At 53.6% G+C, this 23,756-nt stretch overlaps 1 protein-coding gene across 1 annotated transcript in view; it reads left to right on the forward strand.

Moving 5' to 3' along the window:
- Positions 1-2,150: 2,150 nt before the first annotated feature.
- Positions 2,151-23,756, forward strand: part of ANOS1 (anosmin 1) — a 94,316-nt gene continuing 72,710 nt past the window's right edge. Inside the window, exon 1 of the mRNA XM_087813505.1 lies at positions 2,151-2,351. Within this exon, the coding sequence (XP_087669631.1) occupies positions 2,151-2,351 (201 nt within the window). The remainder of the gene's footprint in view (positions 2,352-23,756) is intronic.

Here is a 23,756-nt window from a genome sequence, read left to right on the forward strand (position 1 = left end):
GAATGTTTTTATTAATTCCCAGACCAAAGCGATAACATGAAAGTCAGTCCCTATATTCAGGCATCAGGTCTCCATTCATCGACAGGTGGCTTTATGTACCTTCCACATGGGGTCACTGTCTTTGCTCTGTCAATATTAAGCATGCTTCATGTACATTTTTTAAAATTACTCACCCGAGGATATCTTTTTATTGATTTTAGAGAGAGAAGAAGGGGGGAGAGAGAGAAAAAAACACGTCGATGTGGGAGAGAAACATCGGTCACCTCTTGTATGCACCCAGACCGGGCATCAAACCCGAAACCTAGGTTTGTGCCTTGACCAGGGATGTTTTGGTGTGCGGGACGCCACTCCAACCAACGTGCCCACTCGGCCAGGGCGGTTAATGTAGTTTTAAAAGATTTCCATTAGCAATTCTGAGCATCTCTGTAAACATACTATTGAGCTCAGGTGTGCTCCCGCCTGAATTTTTTATGTTTCTAACCTTTGTCAAAATGAAAGCTGTGATGGTGACTGAAGATCCGTGAACCAAGCGCGGCTCCTTCTCCGACGGGCTCTGTGTGATTGTGCAGCTCACACACTCCCTGCCTAGGGACCCTGGTGGACAAAACAACTCCGATTTTTAAATTCACTGAGGAGCACACTGAGTAGTTACTTCTAAGGCCTTGCTGCCTTGACCATGTGGAGGCGTCCACAGAAGGTGATGCGCTTGGAAAAGACACGGGTGTAACAGGATGACCGCAGGTGGTTCTCATTGCAGTTTAATAGGACAATCTCCAAATCCCACAATGGAAAGTGTGGGGAACAGGAGGGAAAGGGGGTGGAGACTGCAAAAACGCCACGACTGTGCAAAGAGGCCCGAGCTGGGTGGGGCATCCCTGAGCTGGCTGAGTGCAGGGGGACCCTGGGTGTGCCCCAGAGGGTGCTCAGGGAGACACTGGGCTTGGAAGGAGGAAGGCTGTCTGGATAAGAGTGTACAGACCTCAGACAGTTGTTCCACCTCCCAGTATGGTGGGTGTGAGTCTTGTTGGGTGGATTGTGCTGTGTACACATCCCCAGGCCCAAGCACAGCCCTCAGGGTCCCATCCCTGCTCCCTCTGGGCCTCCTGCCTGGCCTGCCAGGGGTGGAGCAGTGTCCCTGCCCAGGGAGCTCGGGGCAGGGTGAACTGTGTAACAGGCGGTGTTATACGTGCCCCGGCCCCCATCCCTGGCACCGCCTGGTCTGGGCAGGGAGAGCACGCGGGGAACAAGCTTTGGACAGGATCACAACAGGTGACGGGCAGCAGCTTCACTGCTAAAAAGGCAGGATGCAGAGGCCTGGGGCAGACCCAAGAGGGAGAGGGAGCTTAGGGGAGATGCCTGTGTGGAATAACTCACTCACCCTGGGAGTGCAGGGCTTGCTGGAAATGACAGCGGGGGAAACGGGTGCGGGTCTGTGTAACATGTGTCCCCGGCTATGTCCCCAGGCCATTTTCCAGGTCCCCAGAGGAAGGGAAGGAGGGAGGAAAAGCGGGGTCGGGGGAGGGAAGAAAACGTCTGTCCGCACCTGCCCGCCCCCCGCCCCCCCCCCCAGCCCTGTCTCGGCCCCTTCCCCCTGCTCGGGAAAGGGAAACGGAGCTCGCGCGTGCCGAGTGCGAGCGCAGCGCGGCCTGGAGGGTGGAGGAAGAAGCCCCTCCTCCCTGAGGCAGCTCCGGACCCGGGGGGGGGGGGGGCATTGTGTGTGTGCCCTAGGCCCTCCTTCCGAGGCAGCGCCTCACGCCCCGGCCCGGGGTGTCCTCCTGGCGGTGCCCTGGGCGCTGGGGCAGGAAGGAGCGAGTGCGGAAGGCGGGCGCCTGCGTGGGAGACCGCGCCCCGACCCGAGCGCGGTGGGGCCGGGTCCCCGTCGCCCTCCTCTCGGCCCCTTGGACCTGTGGGCGGCCCTGCACCGCCCCCCGTCACTCACTTTCCTCCCAGCCAATGGCGCGGCCGCCTGTCACCGTCGCCCCACCCCTCGGGGCAGGCCGGGAGGAGGTCCGCGGGGAGCGCGGGGCCGGAGTTGAATGATTGAACTTTCGGGCGGAGTTGCAGCGGCCGCGAGGTCCCCGGCAGTGCGGCCCCGGCTCGGAGCTGGGAGCCTCGGCCAGCGCCCGGCGCCCGCGCCCCGACCCGCAGCCATGGTGCCCGGGGCGCCCGGCGCGGCCCTGACCCTCTGCCTCTGGCTGGCGGCCTCCGGGGGCTGCCTGGCGGCCGGCGGCGCGGCGGCGCGGCGGCTGGACGAGTCGCTGTCGGCCGGGAGCGTCCAGCGCGCCCGCTGCGCCTCCAGGTGCCTCAGCCTGCAGATCACGCGCATCTCCGCCTTCTTCCAGCACTTCCAGGTACGGGGACCGCGCGCCCGGCCTCCCCGAGCGGCGCGCGCCTCCAGCCTCGGCGCCCAAACTTCTCGCCCAGCGCGGCCGGCGGTCCGCTGCCCCTCGGCCGGACTTCGCAGTCCGTGCGCTCGTAACCTCCTTTCCAGCCTCCTCCGCGCTCCCGAAAGGAAAACGAAGGCAGCGGCCCGTCTCCCCAGCGCCTTCTCCCGGCGGCACGCTAAGGGGGATACTTCTCGGGAGGGAGCGCAGTTGCGTGGATTCCAGGGGTGGGTGTGTGGACTCGTTACTTTCCCGGGAACCCCCGGCGCTCCGGGGCCCTCCGAGGCGGGGATGCGCGCGCCGTGCGCAGCCCCGCAGGTGCCCGCGGGCGCATACTTGGAGCTGTCACACTCCGCCGGCTCCGAGTTGGCGGCCACCCTCCGAGCCCCAGGCGGGGCACCCGGGCTAAGTGGGGTGTTCCAGGGGGCGTGTTGCGCCGGGGCGTGTTGGCGGCTTGCGCGCCCCAGTTCAGAGCCCCACGGCTTCAAGGTCTTGCCAATACATAGTGTGGAAAGAGGAGATGGAGGGGATACGGGACCAGAGGGGTGGTGGTTGGGTGCTCCCAGAAGAGCCCTGGGGCCAATACCAGCCCACCCCTGATAGTTCGGGGAGGGCAGCTTGGGCGAGGGTGTGCGTGGGCCAGGGCGTGTGTGGGAGGCTTAGGGAAAAGCCCGCTTGGCGCCTGTGGAGGGGGTGCACAGTGGCGGGGATCCCCGCGGGACCTGAGTAGGGACCTGGGTGCGGGGCGCGGGGCCCACTCCTGGCCTAGGCAGAGGCGCCTCGAGCAGCTGCGTTTCCCGGGGATCCCAGCGCGCACTCTGAGGTCCTTCTAGCCGACGCCTGATTTCTCTCCTCTGCCAGGTTCTCTCCCTGCCCTTCTCGCCTCCGCCCTCAGTGCTCACCTGTTGTAAGGTCCCAGCTTCTCACCGCAGGGACCACTGCGGAGGCCAGAAGGAAACGGGGTTTGGTGGGAGGGCCTCCTTGGGGGTTTCTAAGATGAGCCCTCTCTGTGCCCTTAAGAAATAAGCTGGACAGGGGAGAGGGACCTCCCCAGGGACCTGGGAATTAAGCATCAGAGGAGGCCCTTGTAGTGATCGTGGAGTTTGGGATGAATCTCCAGGGGGATGCTGCACATCCCGGGATTTTATGAGATTGAAGCTGCGAAGTTTGCGTGAGTGTGCGGTTCTGGTTCTGTTTCCTCTCAAAGTGTAGCGGTTTGAGGGACCTTGGCAGCTCCGCGGCCCTCCTGGGTGTCCGGGAAGGGAGAACCCAGGGCTCCTCTCCGCCTGACATTCCGCCGCCGCCCTGGAGGGGGCCCCTCCGCAGCCACCTGGCTCCAGCGCCGCCTGCCCTCTGCCCCCCAGTCTCCCTCCTGAGAAGAGGCTACAATGTTGTTTCAACAACAGAAAGCGCAACAAAACAGCACAGCGGGTTCCCGGGGAGAAAGAGTATCTTTTTCTTTCTCGCTGTTTCTTTTTCTGGATCTGTCAGTTGGTGTAATTTATTTGTTTTACGGTTTGGGCGGCTAAAGGAGCAGTTTAAACCCAGCCAGCTCCCGTGAAAGGCTTTCCTTGTGGGCTGTTGGCACCGATTTCCCCTCGGAAGAAAAACTGCTGACAGAACACACATCGCCAGAGAATCCTGATTACATTTTAATTAGCTGGGGCGCAGTAAGCTGCAAATTACCCAGTTAGGACTTCATAACCTCCCTTCTCCAATCATCGGCAGAGCCACTGGGGAGGTTTAACCCTCACCTGTGAGGCCCATCTGCTTTATCTAAATTGCAGGGATTAAGGCTCTGAGATTTGAAAGGCAGCAGCACACTCTTCTTACAAATCCTTTCGCTTTCCTGTCCCCACCCCCCCTTTTTAAATAATCATGAGGACGTGGAGGAATCTGGCTGCAGCAGACTCGTCCCACTGCACTGGCGTTTTTTCCTGGGCTACAGGATGCTTTTGGAAGATCCCCTTCTACCAGGGCCACCCACCCCAGCCACTTGTGCAAAGAAGGGTCCTGTCAGACGCTGTTTCTGGAGCAGCTGACCGTTGTAGACGCCCCTGGCACAGCTCTGGGCGTCTCTTTAAGGAGAAGGGTGTGTGTGCTCAGGTGTGAAAGCTGCGGGCCACGGCTAGTGAGAACCCAGCCTGTGCACTTGGTATAGACAGAAAGTCAGCCCCAGGGCCAGTGGCCTGGAGTAGCAGCCTGCACCGGAGGCGGGACTGGCTCTGCCCCCTCGGGTGCAGTTTGCAAGGCCTGCCTCAGTGTCCAGGGCCTGCCTCGCAGCCCTGCCGCAGCTAGAGGCCCGTAGGTAGATGGGGCGCACCTGGTGCCTTCACACCTATAAGTCTGGGTTGGCTGCACCTGTCAACCGGGTGGCTGTCAACCAGGCCCAAAAGCTCAAGGGAGTCAGTACTGGTGCTCGCTGGTGGGAACAGTGACAGGAGAGTCCTGAGTTATTTGGTCCAGCCCAGCCCCTGGACCTGCAGGAGCTCAGAATTTCACACCCAGAGGGAGCCGGCCTCTGAGTGGCACCATTTCACTGCTGCCCGCTGCCCCTCATGTGTGACGAGAAACGTACACATTAGCACCTTATGGTTATTGGCATCCAGCCCCGTGACGCCGAGTCCAGGCGTTGGGCTGGCAGCCACACCAGGGTCTCACACATCGTGTGTGCCTGTGGTTAAAATCCTGCTCACAGGGAGGTGGGACTGGCACCCCTGCACTGGGAATTAGGGTGAGGGCTGCGCTGTGGGCTCGGAGCGGGGACATGGCTTTGGAGCCGGGCAGGTCTGCTCTGCACCAGACTCTGCTGCTTCCCAGATGGGGGCCTGGGCAGCCCGGACCCTCCAGCCTCTCCTGTGTCCAGTGAGAGGCCAGCAGCTGCCGGGACTCACAGTGGGGACCTGAGTGTGGTGCTAGTAAAGGCGCTGACGGGGTTCTGCAGGCCAGCCTCTGTTCTGGGGGTCACGAATCCCCTCTCATTCTCCAACAACTGTGCGAGGAAGGTCTCTGTGTTCCCCTGTCACTGATACAGAAAGGAGATGCTGAGAAGGCAGGCTGGCCATCAGCTAACAGGCAGTGGAGCAGGTTCCCAGCGAGGGCAGCTACCGCTATCGGGGTGTTTGCTTTGATTTTTAGGATTTTATTGCTCAGTTGGTTAATTGACTGGCTGCTTGATTTGGGGGACCTGAAGCAAAATGAAAATGTCTGGTGCATTCCTCAAAGAGCCAGAAAAAAGTGCTAAAGGAACTGAAACATGCAGAAAGCCCCATCTCTTTTTAAGAGACTCTCGTTTCTCTAGAGAGTGGCTCCCTGCCTTGTGCTGGCTGGGACAGTCACATGGTGAAGCCCATGCAGGGGTGGCAGCAATGGCCTGAGCCTGGGAGCCTGTGGAGAGGGCCACTCCACTCACATTAGCCCACCTGCAGATTGCCCTTTGAGACTCAAGAGCCTGGGGCTGGAGGGAAGGTAGCAAAGGAGGGAGACTGTGTCGGGTTCTCTGCCAGGATGGGGCCTGCAGCGGGTGGGATCTTGTGGGAAGATAAGCGGCTGGTTGCTGGCAGCCTCAGTTGGCCCTGGGGTCCTAGAATTTTATTAGTGTTAAGAGATTCTTGCTTCCTGGGGCATTAGTCACCCTATAAGGTCCTGCTGACGGGCTCCCTAGGTAGCTGCTCAGAGATCAGAGGCTGCTCCTGAGCAGTAATTGGAATCTGTTTGTTTTGGCAGAAGAGAGCTAAGCTGGTGATTAGCTCCTTCCACTTAGAGGAGCAGCCGGTCCTCCAGGAAAAAGTAAACAAACAATTAAGACTTCAGAAACCTTAGCAGCCACAACCAGCCCGGGGCTCCCAGGTTGGGAGGAGAGGGTTGTGGTGCAGGGATGCAGCCGGGGTGTGGCATTGAGTGTGCAGTTACCTGCCAGGGCGGGGCGGCCAGGTGTTGGGGAGCCACCTGGAAAAAGGCCATCTTCAGGCTGGGACTTTACAGCCCCTGGGTCCCTGAGTCCCTGGCCGGGCGGGGTCACTGCGCCTCAGCCTGTGTGTGTAAGAATTCCTGAATTTGACCCAAACTAAACACCCGGTGGCTCATGGCCAATTTCCGTGTTGTTAATACAGTGTTTCTCCGTGAACATGACTTAAAAGTCAGTTTTACTGTGACTGGTGTGGAACATTTTAAATGGATTAGAAAACACTTGCTGAGTTGTTGATTTCTTTCTTGCCCCATATCATTAGAGGAGAAATACTGTATGTATATTTATATTTATATATTTTACATTGTAGATGTTTACATAGGGTGGCCCCAAAAATGTGCCCACACACTGAATAATGATAGAGGCAGCGCTTATTAACAAACAGTTCGTTTTCAAAATTGAGCTATCAGCTGTTAAAGTGTGTAGACTTTTTTGGGGGACACCTGTGTATGAACATATATACACATTGACGTGTGTGTTTGGAGCCCTAAACTTAAAAGTTGGTGTTGGTGCGAGTGCTCACACTTCAGAACACTGAATCATAAGTGAGGTGGGGATTCGTATTTCTTTGATGGGCTCACTCCACTTCACCGCGTAACCCCCCGTGTGCGTTTCCGTGGGCGACTGTGGGCTGCAGGTTTGGGTGGAGAAACTACGAGCGTGTTAATGGGCGCCGCGGGAATTAACTCGGGAGCGGCGACGTTTCCGTGTGTACCTTGGCTTCGCTTCCCCGAAATCTGACTCTCACACGGTTTTGGGGGCGGGGGGCTTTTGGGACAGCAATCAGCGGAGCACGTCGCTGTTATCAAATGACTTTTTATAGATGAAAATGGGGCGGGGAGTGACACATGCCCCCCACCCTGCCTCTTGCAGTGACTGCCCGGCTCAGACTGTGGTGCTGAGGCCACAGCCCTTCAGGATTCTCCGAGTTCCTGGCTCCTGTCCTCGACCCGTAGTTTGAAAGCGTGATCTCTGCCACCATATGGCACTTGTTAAGAATGCTCTGGTTTTCTTCTTGACATCAGCCAGAGATGCCCATGTGTCTCCCGAGCCCAGCTCAGCCTGCGGCCGCCCGCCTCGCCACCATGGACCAGTCACGCTAACATTGTGCCAGTTCTGTTCCTCCGCACTGTCGTCTTAGAAAAACTGCAATTTCTTTCAGACTCTCTGAAATACTGAACATTGGTCCTGGCCACCAGTTCCTCCCCAGTGGATGCTTTTGGTGACCCTGTGTCCTCACCCGCCAGCCCCTGCTCCCTGTCAGTGGCTAATGGCTTACAGCTGCTCCCCCTGGAGGCGGATGAACCTTGGCCCCGGTGCCATCCTGCAGCGGAGCAAAGCATCTCTGCGATGAGGGCAGGTCAGGGGCAAGGGCTCCCTGCTGAGGAGGCAGATAGGCTGGCCCCCGCTGGGTCACCTCTGTGGGGCCATTGATGCCCCGGACCACTGCTGGGGACCAGGCTCAGGCAGGTCTGCCGCTGAGGCCACAGCGCTGCCCAGCTCCCCTCTCCTTCCCCCCCCCCCCCGAGCGAGTGTCACCCAATACATCACATACCCCGATGCCCTCTGCTGCTAGGAACCCGTCCCAGCCGCCTCCTTCAGGGACACCTGCTCGATTCACACTTGTGTTTCAGATCAGACAGCTCGCTCTGTAGAGATGACTATTCCAAGCACATACTGGGAATAGGTGGGAGGAAAAGTGGACCCAGCTTCCACACCCCTCAGCTCAGACATTTCTCACCTACCCTTAAAAAAAGGCTTTGAGAGTGTTTACAAACTTTAAAAACTCCTAAGTGGACAAACAGAATGTTTTCTCTCATTTGTTGCTGTTTCTGCTCTCTACCTCCAAGCTGTGAATGGAATTTAGTTGCTACCTCCTGATGATTTCAGTAAAAAGATTTCAAAGCTTGAGTCCAGTACATCAGCCTGTCATGCTCCGTCAGTGTCCGGAACTCAGTGAGCCCTGAGAAGTGGACACTCTTAGAGCAGGTTTGAGATGGTCGTAGGGAGGTGGCCGTAGATGGGGTGAGGGGACACCTGGCAGCCCTAGGAAGATGGCAAGGAAGACCAGAGCGCTCAGGTAGTCCCTAACTTTGTATCTGCTCCTCAGGCAGTCGGAGCGCCATATGCCCCTGGAACTGGAGCCCCCCCCCCCGTATCCTAAAATCATCTCACACTCGGTGGTTTCCCTGACGATGAAGGAGGTCCCATAAAAGCAGCATCCTTCTTAGCCAGTGAGTGAGACCGGGATGCCGGAGCCCTGTCTGCAGCTCATTTCCACGTAAATCACACACCGTGGACCGGGACCTCAGAAGCTGGGCGTGTCAACGTGGACCCACCGACCGGAGTAAAGGCAGAGTCTCCTACCAGTTCGCTGAGCCTGTAGGTGACTCCCCGTGGCTCCTGTTAGACACGATCCAGTAGCAGCCCCTCTGCCAGCACCAGGCTTGGGGACTCCCTGGTGGGAGCTGTGGCAGGGCTCAAGTCCCTTGTCCTGCAGGACAGGTTACTATCCAACCAGGTAGTCACATGTGCGGCTGTGCGGGCGGTTACCTTCTAGTTCCAGCTGATGGGGCTCACCTCGGGCTACATTCCCAGGAGCTCTGACGCTTTCCACGTGGAGCCCAGAGGAGCACACGCAGGTGACAAAGTGAGGCCGCCGCCTCAGCTGCCCCCGATGCTCCTCCTGCAGGGGCCCTGCCGTCTGAGTTAGTGGGGGTGGGCGACAGTGGGACCCTCCCTGAGCTCCTGAGGCGCAGCATTCAGCCCCTCGCGTCCTAAGGTCTTCTTGCCGATGGAAACGGCCTACTGACCTTCACAGCGACCCGGCGAGGTCAGGAGTTCCACTTTCCTTGAACCGATCGAGAACCGAAGGTCTGGAATGGAGGTAACGGAGGCGTCCTGGCGGAACCTCCAGCCCTAATTGTCCCAGTCCCACACTTTCAGGCCAGGCGGCCTTCCCTCTGGGATGCCGACAGGGAGAGCACAGAGTGCAGGTGCGGACTGAGGGGTAATGATCGCAGCCTGCTCTCAGGGCGGGGAGACACACATGCTTGAGCAAGAGATTGCGGAGAGTTGTGAAGATAGAAGCTGTTAGAGCCGCGAGTCATCTTTTCACGCTTTGTATGTAGTCAGTTCACATGTCCTCATATGTTTTCCGTGGATGTTTTGGAGACGGGTGGAGGTGGGGGGGGGGGGGAGAGAAACGGAGACAGAAACAGAGACAGAGACAGAGAGGGAGACATCTCTGTGAGAGAGACATCAACTGGATGCCCCGACTCCCCCGACTGGGGCTGGGGATCTGACCCGCCAGCAGGTGCGCGCCCTGGGCCCGAATCCAACCCGAGACCCGTGCGGGCCGACGCTCTGACCACCGAGCACCCCACCAGGGCCCGTTATCATAAGGTCTTTTTAAAATTTTATCTTTTCCCTTTTAAAATTTATCTTTATTGTTGAAAGTATTACAGATGCCCCCCTTTTCCCCGCTGACCCCCCCCTTGCACCAGCACCCCCCTCATAAGTTCTTAAGGAACACTTTTTTTCTTTTTCGCCTTATGAATCGATTTTGTTCGGGTCGCCGACGTTTCCCTGTGTCTAACAGCAGGGGCGAGTTCTGTGTTCCTGTGACCCTCGCAGGAACGTCCGGGAACGTCCTGGATGTCAGGGAGGATGAGTTTGTCGTCTGAGGATAAAAGCACTTCAACCGTGACCTTCATCCTTGGCCCCCGTGGCCGCTAACAGTGGCGTGCACGCCTGCGCCCTGCGTGCACCCTGCCCTTTCCGTCGGGGTTGGGAGTGTTCGTGTGTTTCCAGGTCACGATCCTTTCCAGCGTCCTGTGCGACATAAACGCGGGGCAGGGAGGAGTCCTGGGAAGAGGAGAGCTGAGGGAATTCTCAGGGCTGCGTGTGAAAGGAAAATGGTGTCGAAATGGGATCTTTAATCCGTAAAGCACTAGAGTCTATCCTCAGGGGCATCGGACAAGCAATAGCCCAGCAAGAGCGGGAAAGGAAATCAAACTAAAACTCTTAATTCAAATTCTCTTTACCTTTTGTTTTCAATGGCAGCTTTTGCCATTTCATAAGCTTTTTGCTCTTTGAGTTATTAATATCCTGCCAACTCGAGAAAATAACACTCCGTTAGAGCGACTGAAACATGCATAATTTATGTTTCATCTCACCTTTTTTTCTTTGAAATCGGAGGTGGTCACATTGTCACCACTGAAAAAGTGATACAGTGGGTGGTGGTCAGAAACTTTACATCAGGGACCGTGCCTTTTCCGAACCGGGGTGCCCGGGATCGAGGACAGTGGGGGCCAGGCAGGGGCTGGAGGCAGCGGGGGGACCTCTCTGTAAAGCTCATGATCTTCTAACACATTTGCTGCACATCTGAGGCTAATACAGAAGAATATTGACTGTAAACAATAATTGAAAAATTAAAAAAAAATACAAGTTTCTCCTCCTGGTCGTACCCAGTGACCGCTGATACCATTTTAAATTTCAGGGCTAATTTCCAAAGGAGTGACAACTTCGTAAGTCCAGAAATGAAAACACAGAACAGAGAGGGCGTTTAATCAGATGAGAAATGTTAATTTTGCACAGTAATTCATCAACGTCCCAAAGTGTCATTAGTCATCCCAGTTCCCCGGGACAAGAGAAATGTGGGGATTAATTTCCTTATGCAACTTAGACATGTTGCTCCAAGTTTTTTTTCTTCCAGTTTACACCCCCCCTTTTTTCTATTCTACTATCATATTCTAATGCGTTCATACTTTGTGTTTGGAACACACCCCACTATCTTGGCGTCTCTCCCGCTCTCCACCGCAAATGTCGCGCTTATCTAAAGAGAAACAAGGCAGGCTGCGGGCTTAGTTGGATGGTAATGGACAACTTTTCTAAAGGAAAGTCTGAGAGTTGAGAAATCAAGCATCATTCAGATCAAGGTGGTGTCACCTCTCTGTGTGTCCCCACGGGGTTGACATGAACGGTTCTTCTGATGTAAGTCTATCAAGTCCTGTTTAGTTCAGTAACAACAGGTAACTGAGAGAGACACGGCCCCTCCTAGACTTAGGTACACGTCTCAGCTCCCTCCTGTCTTTATTTTTTTTTATTTTTTAAAATATATCTTTATTGATTTCAGAGAGAGGAAAGGAGAGGGAGAGAGGGAGATAGAAACATCAATGATGAGAGAGTCATTGATCGGCTGCAGCCCACAACCCGGGCATGTGCCCTGACCGGGAATCGAACCCCGATCGCCTGGATCCTAGGTCGATGCTCAACCGCTGAGCCACACCCGGCCGGGCTCCCTCCTTTCTTTAAAAAACCTATGACAGGGGAAGTCACAGTGCACTTTTCATACTATTGGTCATGCTTTGTGGCCTGGAGAGAAAATTAAGCAAGACTCGCAATCCTGAAATAGCGGGAGAGATGTTGAAGAGGGTCTGCACCTTAGGGAGACGTGCTCCCCCCGCCCCCTGGACAGGGCTCCAAATGCTGTTGTAATAATCAGATGTGCAAGGGAGCCCTGCGTCTCAGGGCCATGAGCTTCCTCCCGACCGATGAGCGGAGCAATAGCAATAAGGTGATAGCTGTCATCACTGTCATCATCACCGCCATGTCCACATTTGGAAATGTGCAGATGTTTCCGGAGAAATCTCTGCAAACAGCTTCTGTTGAGCTCCCCAGGTGGCCGCGCCTCCCTTCGTGGCAAGGTGCCGATTGTGCCCTGCTTACCGATGTCTGGCCTGTCTCGCCGGATGGTCGGATCCCCCAGTGACCGGGGCCCTGTCACTGCAGCTGAGGGACCTGCTCTGAAACAAGGAGCAGGGGGCCACCCGGCCGTGTAGACAGCACATGGTGTCCAGGCATCTGGGCGACCCGTTCCTGGTCGCGTGCCCTGCCCTACGGACGATTCGCACAGACACAGAACGACAGACTGCATCCGAGCGTGAACTTGGGGCTTGCCTTCTGGAGGTGAAGTGACGCCTGTGACAGACAGCAAGGCCAAATTCACGCGACCGTACTGGCTACCTTGAGAAACGTGCGCGGGAAGGAGGAGGCGGTTGCCGTGGCAATGCCATGGTGACGGGGACTCTTCAGTCTCTCCAGCGGCCAGGGAGAGCTGACTTCCCACCACTGAAAACCATCATTGTCTGAAGGTGGTCGTTTCCCGCTTTCTCTTCTGCACGTTGGGCTCTTACAACCCTTAAGAACTGGGCCTTTACCTCTACCCCAGGGTTTCTTGCTGCTTTAGACGTGGCACAGCCTCAGCAGATGTTTGGAGGACGGCCCCACACATCCACAGGGGGAAGGCGCTCTCTGTCCCCTTGTCTCACCCCTCCCTCCCTCCCTCCCTCCCTCCCTCCCTCCCTCCCTCCCTCCCTCCCTCTTTTGACATTTGGCTGCCCCGTTTCGAGGGCACCGCAGCCAAACTCGCCGGCTGACTCTCCCTGAAACGGCCCACATCTGGGAACTGATTTTCCCTCGGGGCCACAGTCTAAACGAAGGAAAGGAACATCGTTTCGTTGTTGTTTCCACATTTTTGTATCCAGAATTAGGAGAGGATGTCCTCACAGCTGCAAGAGAATAAAAAAGAAAGCTGGACAGAATGTAGTCGCTGGTCAAGTGTCACTTTCCCGCAGAAGCGTGCAGTGAGAGGCGGGAGTGCCTTGGAGCAGACGCCTGCTTGTATTTCCTGTGCCTGTCGCTCAGGAGGCGTGGGCTCGGGCGGCGCACAGCGCCCCCGAATGGGCACGCCCCGGAACAGCCGACGGCCCGGCGTTGGCACGGAATGCAGCTCCACCAACACTGCCTTCATCGTTATTCACAGCGCCTGTACACATTTTTGGGGGGACTCCCTATATTTAACGTATCTTGAGTAAGGCAAGATTTACATACTTCAGTACCATTTAAAAAACGTACCCTTTGAGGTTTCTTTAAACGTGCTTCATTCTAGAGGTAGAGAGTGAAATTCACCTGTCATCTGCTTTTGTCACTCAAAGACGTCTATTCCCATGTGACGCCTAGAAGTAGATGAAGTTGAATTTCTAATTGACATTTGAAATCCTGACTATTAGCCCGGTTGGCGTGGCTCAGTGGTTGAGCGTCAAGCAGGAGATGGTGGTTTTGATTCCTGGTCAGCGGGGCACATGGCTGGCTTGTGGGCTCAATCAATTAAAAAAAAATATATATATATATATAAAAGAAATCCTGGAGAGATTCTGTGTAGGGAGGGAAGTCCATCAGATTCTCGGTCATCTGTTCTGTCGTGAAACACACCTGACTCCCCGCGTGCTGGATGCTTATAATTCTGCAGGCGACACATTTTCCTTAGAATGGATTTTATTATTTTTTTGCACGGTCTTTTCCTGGGGTTGTTGCCCCTCTGCTGCCATAACCTTTAATTCACCACGCCTTCTGAGGCGACCCCTCATTAGAACACACTCTCTTCTGAAGTTCATATTAAATATAGCCGGGAATCGTGAATGGGCTGGAATAGCATCTGAGCTGGGGCGTGATGGATTCCCAGGCGCTTTTTCACTTTGATTAATTGTCCTGCGCTCTCTGATGAATCACACATAAATCAGCACAGTGAGAAAGCACGTGCCACCAGAAAACAAGGTCCCAAAAATCCGGTGCCTCGTCAAGCCCATTAAAAGGGGAAAAACAGCAACCAGTTGATGCATCTCTCTCTCATCGATGTCTCTCTCTGTCTCCGAAAAGCAATGGGAAAAAAAATACCCTCGGGTGAAGATTTAAAAAAAAAAAAAGGGAAAAACATTTCTAGTCATTGTTTTATCTGCTTAGATTCCCCCACCCCCAACACAAATAAAACTACTCAGCTGGACTCAATCTTGACACTCTGGCTTATCTGGGTCCATCAAGGTGGCGGATTTTGCTTCCACATTAACATGGGATTTATTGAGTATATTTCAAAATGCTTTACTAAAAGATTCTGTAGAAATGCAATGGACTGGCTTATTTCATGCAGCATAATGCTCCCCAGGTCCTCCCATGCTGCCTTGAAGGGTACGAGACTCTGCTTTTTCACAGCTGTGTAGTATTCCACAGTGTAAATGCACCACAGCTTCTTATCCACGCCTCTGCTGATGGGCACGTGGGCTGCTTGCAGGTCTGCAAGAGACTGACAGAGGGAACGGGGAGTGGGTGGCGAGAGATTAACAACCAACTTACATGCACATAGGCATAGCCATGGACACAGACCATAGCGTGGAGTGGAGGGGGCAAAGGGGGAGAAAAGGAACATCTGTAATACTTCGAACAGTAAAGATTAAAAAAAAAATGAAAAAAATGTTCTACACTAAAAACCAAAAAAAAAGAAATGCAATTGAAACTAATAGTTTTCATTTACTGGGCGTCGTATGTTTTTCAGGTACGAGGTTTTTAAATGATTGACAGTTGTAACAGCAGCAGAGTCCAGCTCTTGTTATCTGGAATCCCGTTTTTCCCAGGCCCTGCCACTGCCTGTGAGCAATTAGCTTGGTAACTTAACGTTCGTCTGTGGCCCCTCTGGCCGGCGTGTCAGGGTGCGGGCCTCGGCGCGTCCTGGGGGAGCCGCTCATTATGAAGAACAGATCGCACCTGTCAGGGTCGGCAGCTGCCAGGCGTCGACGAAGTCACGGGGGATCTGAGGGCCTTTCAACTCCACGCTGCTTTTTTCCTCGCTGTCACCTGGAACAATAAATAACATCTCCCTCCAGTTGTTTTAAAATATGTTCTTATGGATTTTTTTTTTTTTTTTTTTAGAGAGAGAGGAAGGGAGGGGGAGAGAGAGAAACATCAATGATGAAGAGAGTCATTGATGGGCTGCCTCCTGCAGGCCCCCGACTGGGGATGGAGCCCGAAACCCGGGCACGTGCCCCCAGGAATTGAACCGCGTCTCCTGGATCCTAGGCTGATGCTCAACCGCTGAGCCACACTGGCCAGGTGAGAGCGACTTTTGAAGCCAATGGGGAAAATATATAAAACTATTAAGGCAGAGGTCACCCGTCGTTCAGTTGGTGCAGGTCGGGGTGTGGAGGAAACAGCATTGCGTTTGTCCCATGGGTTTGATTTATTTTAGGCACTGTTGGGATGGGGTTGAACGATGTATCCATGTGTTGAAGTTATTAAAGAACCAAATTCAGCTGAGTAAATGTGAAGATCTCATTGGCTTTATTAAATGATTCATAGATCAGGGAACATCCCAGCTAGCAACTAAAAGGGGGGCCCCAGAGGTTGCACAAACAGAAGTTTTTGTAGGAAAAAGGGTGGGCCCAGGGATGTATAAGAAAGGACCATCCCGGGTTAACTTCAGACCAGGGTGTTACCTTTTGCGGGAGAGAATGGCCAGCATTTTTACCCTGCCGGGTCTCTACGGGGATGGAGAGGGCCATTGGACAGGTTACCTCATTGGTGTTGACGGGAAAACTCCAGACGGGCTGATGAATGTTATGTTTCTGGGCAGGCGTTGGGACAGCGGTTGGCTCGGGTGTTAAATCTCGGTTTGGTACCATGGGCTTTAGCACACAGGAGGCCGTTTCGGGGCCTGTGGTTTTCTCTCTAACCAGCATGTCCTAACGCTCCGTACCTCAGAAAACAATCTTGTTTGGAAATAGAGTCGTTGGAGGTACAGTGCGTTCAGATGAGGTCATACTTGAGTGGGGGAGTGACCCAGGGGTGTTACCAAGCAGAACGAGTTCTCCTGGCCGCCCCGCAGGGCTTTAGGGGTTGGGGGGCAGGTATGCAGAAGGGCTGCCAGGGCAAGTTGATTGGAGAGATCTGGAGCTTGGCCATGTGTGGGAAGGGGCTCAGCACCCGATCTTCCTGGACAGCAGACCCGTCCCTTCTGCAGGGTCATGACTTTGATGCCGGGTGCAGCGGGCGGCTGAGTGGCACAGGCGCAGTCACCCAGCGGTTGTCCTCATCGCCAGCCCGCTCTGAGGGAGCAGAGCCAGTGCGCAGGGCAGCCGCGAGACTTGTGTGCTGTGTCGAGAGCCCCTGATGCGCTGGGACCGGTGTCCTAATGGGGAGTGTGGACTCAGACGCGCGTAGATGCCAGGACATGAGTGGAGAGCCAGCTGGAAACTGGATTTCCTGCCACGAAGCTAAGGGGCAGGGAACCGATCGTCCCCTGGAGCCCTCAGAGAGAGCACAACCGACTCTCACCGTGATCCCAGCCCCCAGAACTGAGACACCCAATTCCGGGTGCGTCAGCCACCCAGTGTGGGCCCTTTGTTACCGCACCTGCCCTTCTCCCCAAACTCTCACCAGCATTTTCCCAAAAGCTCCCATTTCGAGTTCCCTTCCCAGACACGGGTTGTTTTCATCATGACGTTGGTCCCACCGTTGCGTCTTTTGGGATTGAATAATACATCCTCTTAGTCCTAACATTCCCACCAGGTGGACTGTGTTTTGTTTCTCATTGGCTGTGGACCTTTGTCTTGGGTGTTGCACAGATTTTGGAGGGACTTTTTAGAGGATCTAGTAATAAGAGCATAAAATGTTAGCAGGCAGAACATCGGGACCTTAGTAACTCCTCACTGCTTTGCTCTCCACTGACTTTGAGAGGTCTGGTCAGAATTCAGGGCTGGAAACGCCAGGGAAACAGGATAGCATGTGACAGGGACACTGTGACCTCCTTCCCTTGGAAAGTTCCTTGTATCATAAGACAATGACATGTCATTAGCGAGTTACGTTTGTCTTGTTTTCAGCAGGAAGATGGATTAAATGGCCCTCAGAGGTCGTTTCTGACTTGTAATTACATGGTGTCATCGAGTCAGAATTCTGCAGTTTACAAACATCATGGGGTTTGCAGTCTCGCCGTGGCTCCCCCGCTTGTCCTGGTTGCAGAGAACAGGCCTGACCTCATTCGAATACAGCTTACACTTTCCCAGGTCACGGGCCGGGGCCGGCAGAACTGCGCCCTGATGCAAACAGTTTGCACAGAAGGTGGCTGAGGGTAATTTAGAAGAAGGTAGCGGAGGGATTTGGGGTCCCGCGTGGCTCCTGAGATTAACTGTGGAGAAGCGAGGATTCTAAGAGCCCTCAATACATTTTGATGTGATAAAGAAAATATTTTTAATTGCTTATGCCTAGGAGCAGCGTTAGTACATCACCCTTCGCGGGAAGGACAAGGTTGAATCTCTAGGTAATAAAACATCTTGTGAAGTTTTTGTTGCACTGGCTGGCTCTATCTGCATTTAGTTGTTTTTTTTAAAAAATATGTTTTTTAAAATTGATTTATCAGGGAGAGGAAGGGAGGGGGGAGAGAGAGAAACATCAATGATGAGAGTCATTGATAGTCTGCCCCCGACTGGGGATGGAGCCCGCAGCCCGGGCATGAGCCCTGACGGGGAATCGAACCGCAACCTCCTGGTTCGAGGTCGACGCTCAGCCACTGAGCCACACCGGCCGGGCCTACACTTAGTTTTTGCTAAGGTTTCTCTGGATTGGTTTTCTCGTTTGTTCATGTATAAAACATCCTATACTGGAAACAAAATAGCAATGACAACAGTGACGGGAAGAGGAGACCTAAGGAGGCTCCTAAACCCCGCTGGCCATTAAACGCCGCTTAAAGTGTACGTGGCGGGCTGTGAATCTGCGGGACTTGGTGGCGTTTCCAGAGAGTGACAGCCCGGGGTGCCGTTAAAACTAGTGTCGCGTTATGTTTCTAAGATTTTCCGTGTGGCGCTTGCATTTTCCTCTGCTGTGATAACGGCTTTAATCCTTCACGGGAACTCTGGGATGGTGCTGACGTGGTTTTTTAAGAACATACTTCCACTGGTTGGTACACAGCCTCCCGCTGAAGTTGCCTCTAAAAGCCCAGATGGAAACAGCACCAAGACAAGTTGGAACCTATTGAAACAACGTGTTCTTTGGTGGGCAGCCTCCAGAGAAACAGCTCTTGCTTTCAGGGAAGATGTATCAGCCTGAAGTGATGTTGTAACACATCCCAGACGCCTCGGTCCAGGACAAGGGGCCTGCGGGGAACTGAGGATCCGCCTCATTCGCGAGTGAGGGGAGCTCCGAGGGGGCCCGAGCACGCCTGGCTTAGCATCAGCGCCCATCCACACTTTCTCTGGAGGCCTCTCTTCCTTTTCCAGATCCCCCGGGAACAATGCTTGAGTTGTTTGGTTCACAGCGGCCGCCCTATTGTTCATGCTTCCTTCACTTTGTAATCTGAGTCATGTGTGAAACTTCAGTTATTATGTTTAATGATCTAAGCCTACTTAAGGTGGGATTTCTCCGGGCACAAGCCATTGATTCTCTATGTGGCGAGGGCGTGATTTACTAGCATTTTCTCCTGCTAATATAAATTTTAATACGAACGGTGACTGAGAGAATACATATCTGAACTCACAGCGGTGGCAGGAATGAATGAATAATTGGCATCCCCCCTTGGAGGAGACTAAAGTTGGAAGGCTATTCCTTGAGGTGTCCTACGAGAAGCCAATATTTCCGATTCTGTGGTGGGTCCCCTCGTTCTAACAGAGACAGCAGGTGGTAAAAATACTGTTCTTGTCTAATGCTTCTCCACAAATAGAACGTGTCAGAATATTCCTTGTCAAAATTCATAGTGAAATGCAATGTTTTCCCATATGCTGCAGGCTGACACGTTCTGGTTCTGTAGATTTTATTTTGGCGACTTTGATATACATCTATAAAACATAATTAGCATGGTTATTTCTGAAATAATTTGTATTCAGCTCAGAATGCACGTTTTTGCTGTTTGAATATGGTCTCTTGGACATTTACTCTGTAGGAAACAAAATAATGAACCCCAGCCCTGGCCAGTTTGGCTCAGCGATTAGAGTCTCGGCCCCCAGGCTGAAGCGCCCCAGGTTCGGTTCTGGCCAAGGGCACGTACCTCAGTTACAGGCTCGATCCCGGCGCCTCCTGTGGGAGGCAACCAACGCGACATCGATGTTTCCCTTTCCCTCCCTTCCACTCTCTGAAAAACAAGCATCCGCAGGTGAGGATTTAAAAAAAAAAATAATAATGAATCTGACTTCCAAGAAGCTCCACCTAGAGAAGGTGGAAAGTTTGGTCAGCTCAATCTATCTATTTCATTCTTTCCAGTTTCTCATGAGCTAATGATTAACGTTTAAATTCCCCTGTGTGAATCCCTATTCCATTTATCTATTTATTTTTAAATGAACAGGATTTGTTAAGTTCAAGGGGGAGCCAGTGTGGAGCAAGAGAAGTGCAGGTAGAGTCTGTGTTAAAGGTGGTCCTGGGCTAGGAGACAGAGGATCATGAAGTAAAAACAGCACAAATACGTTATTGCTTGTCAGCGGTGACAGGATGCTTTGGAAGAGAGGTCCATGGAGCTACAAGAGTGTGTGCAGCAGGGGGACTTGCTGTAGGCAGGGCGCGGCAGTCAGGGAGGGCTTCCTGGAGGAAGGGGCCTTTGCAATGGAGTTGAGTTGGTGGAGGGACAAGTGCTGGGTGCAAGGACAGCACTGGCCACGGTTCTCATTCCCACGCGAGCTGCCGGGTGTAGAGAACTGGAGCCCACGCAGGTGTCCGGGGCCTGCATCCCAGGGCTCGGGGGAAAGGTGGATTTGTGCCGGCTAAACTGTCTTCCTAGAGCATTCGGTCCGACCTGTTTGTGGAATTCAGACGGTTTTTTTTTTTTTGTTTTTTGTTTTTGATAGGAATGAAAAAGCCATTTATTTGAGAATGATTCATAACATTCAAAAGAAATCTTACTCATGACCAAAAAATAACAGTTTCCCATTTTAAGTCAACTTTATGTTTTAGAGCAGTTTTAGGTTCGCAGCAGAACTGAGCAGATTTCCCATATGCGCCCTGTCCCCCCGCTGCACAGCCTCCCCGCGTCAGCACCCCCACCGGACTGGCGCATTTCTCACAGTGGATGAACCTGCACGGGCCCAGCAGCATCGCCCGCAGCCCACGTCGCCCTTGGTGCCCAGCCTGTGGGTCTGGGAAAATGTGTCCTGACACGTATCCACCATGAGAGTGTCAGACGGAGTAGATCCACTGCCCTAAACACGCTCTGCGCTCCCCTCCTCACCCCTCCACCTCACCCTTGCCAACCACTGATCTTCTTACCACTGTCCCCATGCTTTTACCTTTCCCAGAATGTCATAGAGTTGGAATCATACAGCACGTGGCTCAGCGGTTGAGCATCGGCCTATGAACCAGGAGGTCAGGGTTCGATTCCCGGTCAGGGCACAGGCCCGGGTTGCGGGCTCGATCCCCAGTCGGGGGCGTGCAGGAGGCGGCTGATCCATGACTCTCTCATCATTGATGTCTCTCTCTCTCCCTCTCTGTTCCTCTCTCTGAAATCAGCTTTTAAAAAAATCAAATATATGATTCCATGGTTCCAAGATAATAGGAAAATATTCTGGATTAAAGTGAATTAATTCAAATTTTAGTCCCTGCTCTTATTTTTAAATCCTCATGGGGGGATGTTTTTTCCATTGCTTTTCAGAGAGAATGGAGGGGAGGCAGAGAGAGGGAGAGAAACATCAATGTGAGACAGACGGACACATCGATTGGTTGCCTCCCGCAGTTGCCCCAACGCGGGGTCAGGGAATCGAGCCTGCGACTGAGGAACGTGCCCTTTCCCGGAATTGAACCCAGGACCCTTCAGTGTGTGGGCCCAAGCTCTGACCATGGAGCCAAACTGGCTACGGCCCTGCTCTTATTTTTAAAAACTTACATGTAACGTGAAAACAAACTGGTCAGCTGAGAGGGACGGCCGGTTATTTCTGGCTCCCCGGGGTGGATGGTAAAGTCGGTCTGTCGTAGGTGTCCCGGGCGGTGTCAGGCCCGGGTGCTCCGTCCTGCGCTGGGCGACCCTGGGTGTGTCCCCCGCACCTCCACCTGGTGAAGTTCAAACAGCGCGGTCGGATCTGCGGTAGTTCCCGTCTCCTTCCGAACGGTCGTGTCCACATCTCCAGTTTTCATTTCTCTGCATCCCCTCCCTGTGGCTTGTCTTTGATAGAATGAACTGTTTTCTTTACTTGAAGCTTTTGAAGAATTATTTTTGCTTTAAGGGGGAAAAAAAAATCAAAAGGCGCGGAATGGAGGAACGCTGAACATGTCACGGAAACGACGGCTGGGGGCAGGTGGTTGACCCTCTGTAACCTCTTTGAAAGTTGGCTTGCCTGGAGTTGGCGTCTGATCTCGTGAAGCCGGTAAAACCCAGGATGTTGCCTGGCCGTGGGCATGTGCCTCGCGCAGTCCCCTGCCCGACCCTCCCGCAGGTCCCGCGCTAACTCTGGGGACCACCGTCTTTCTTTCCTGCCTTACACCCCCGGCCTCTTTATTTCGCTGGCTCGAAGCCAGAACAAGACTTTACGCAAATACTGTGTTTTATTTTCCTTGTCAAGCAGCTTAGCTGGTGAAGCTATTTAGGTGACTGAGAACTCGCCCGGGGCGGGTGTTGAAAGGCGGTGGTTTCTGTGTTTTCCCGTCGCTCACCTGCAGCGAGCGGCCGGGCGAGCGGCGCAGGTGCAGGTGCGGGGCGGGCGCGCACCTGGCCGAGCACAGCGGCCGGTAATCGGGGCTTACCCGCATCCTTGCTGGCATTAAGCAGGCTCCTTAGAAGCGCTCTGTGGAGGTAAAGAGTTTGGGGGACGCTGAGTGATGAAGGAAAAGGCATGAAGAGCTGCCAGGGCTTGGTGGGGGCGGGGCTGTCATAAGAGAAGCAGGAGCCCTCAGACACAAAGAGGAAACAGACAGATTTTGGGGGGAATGTGTGTGTATGTGTGTGTGTGCACGTAGAAAATTTGTGCATGGAAAACCACGAATACGTTTAAAGGACAAACGATGCACGTGAGAAGCTTTACAGCATGTATGACAGACAGATTGTTAAATCTAACTGCTAGTCTCCACTGCCGTGGACGACAAAAGGTAAATCATCTAGAATAGAAACGGCGAAATTCCCAGACGGCCCGCAGAAAGGAAATGCAGCGGCCAATCGACGGAAATTCAAGTTAAACACTGCATTGCCCCCTGTCGTATCAGCAAACACGGGAAGATTGCCGCCACCCAGGGAGCAAAACACGAAGGGCCCCCTCCTGAGCGTCACTAACGTGATTAGTTAGAGTCCGATGAGCCTTACACATAAAAGCTGGGAGATTTCACGTCCAGGATTAGTCCCCACTGTTAAAAGACGGCACTAACTGCAAACCAACAAAGGAACATCAGTAATATAACAATGGGCCCCCCAGCCCCCCGACATCTACCTCTGTATTGTGCTAAATACTTTACACAGATTATCTTCAGTCTCCCCAGCGGCCCCTGACATGCTGTCTCCAGTAATAAGTAAAAACAGACCATTACGATCATAATCGCCTTTCATGGTTCCTGTTGCCCCAAATATTTCTCTCTTAATGACAGAGCTTTCTGTTTTATGATTAGTGGGACATTTTGCTGAAAATGAAAATGCTCTGCTTGAGGAAATGCCTCGATATTAATTCTCAGTAAAGCGTCAGCCCCTGTAGCAGGCCCTGTGGCTGCGGGTTCCCTGCTCGTGGTGGGAGGCCTCGAGCCAGGGAGAGGGAGCCCGCGCTTCTTTCCCCCTGGGACCGGTGGTCTGCGATCAGGTTTGCATTTCCAGGACCCTGAAGGCAGTCCTCACTGCTGGCTTCTTTCCCGTTTCTGTTGTGGGGTTTTGGCCATTTACCTGCACTCAGACGGGACAAAAGGGAGTCAATCAGGGTGTGCCCTGCACCCAACTTCTCACAGCTGTAATCCTTTTTTTTTTTTTTTTTTAACCCTGTGACATCCACTAAAAAAAATTATTTCCAGTGATAAGTCTAAATCCCCTGTAATCTGCATTCCATCTGTTTACCTAATCTCCTCTCCCATCCTCTGGGCCAGCCCATCAGTGTGATCCCTCCCTCCTGAACTGACGATATGCAGGGCTGCCCCCCAACTCTCACCTGTCCCCCAAGATTATCTCCAGGCCACTGAGAATATGCAGGGCTGTCCCCCAACTCTCACCTGTTCCCCGAAGACTGTCCCCTGCAGATGGTCTCCAGACCTCTGGGAATATGCAGAATTGTAATTGCAAACAAACATCAATACTGATGTTCTTAAAAATGAAAAGTTGAGAGGTTCAAACAGGAAACAGGCTCCTGGGTCTCATTGCCAACCTTGAACTTCAGAGACCTGGAGGTCACGGCATCTTAATTACTGGGTGACAGCTCCGTCTCTACCAACTACCCCAGCCTCGCATAACCTGATGTAAAGTGTCACAACCAAAGGGAAACTGTGGCCGAAATCTTAATCACGGGGCGCAAGAAGTATAGGTGGAAATTCTGCCGGGGATGAGGAGCCTTTGTTCTAATGCGGTTCGTGCGTTTGTTCTGCCTGCACCGCTCAGCGCCCCGCGGGAGGTGGCTCACGCTCCCCGCAGCGCTCGGAATCGC

Source organism: Miniopterus natalensis, chromosome X, assembly GCF_054644295.1.
Source record: "Miniopterus natalensis isolate mMinNat1 chromosome X, mMinNat1.hap1, whole genome shotgun sequence".
Classification (NCBI taxonomy): Eukaryota; Metazoa; Chordata; class Mammalia; order Chiroptera; family Miniopteridae; genus Miniopterus; species Miniopterus natalensis.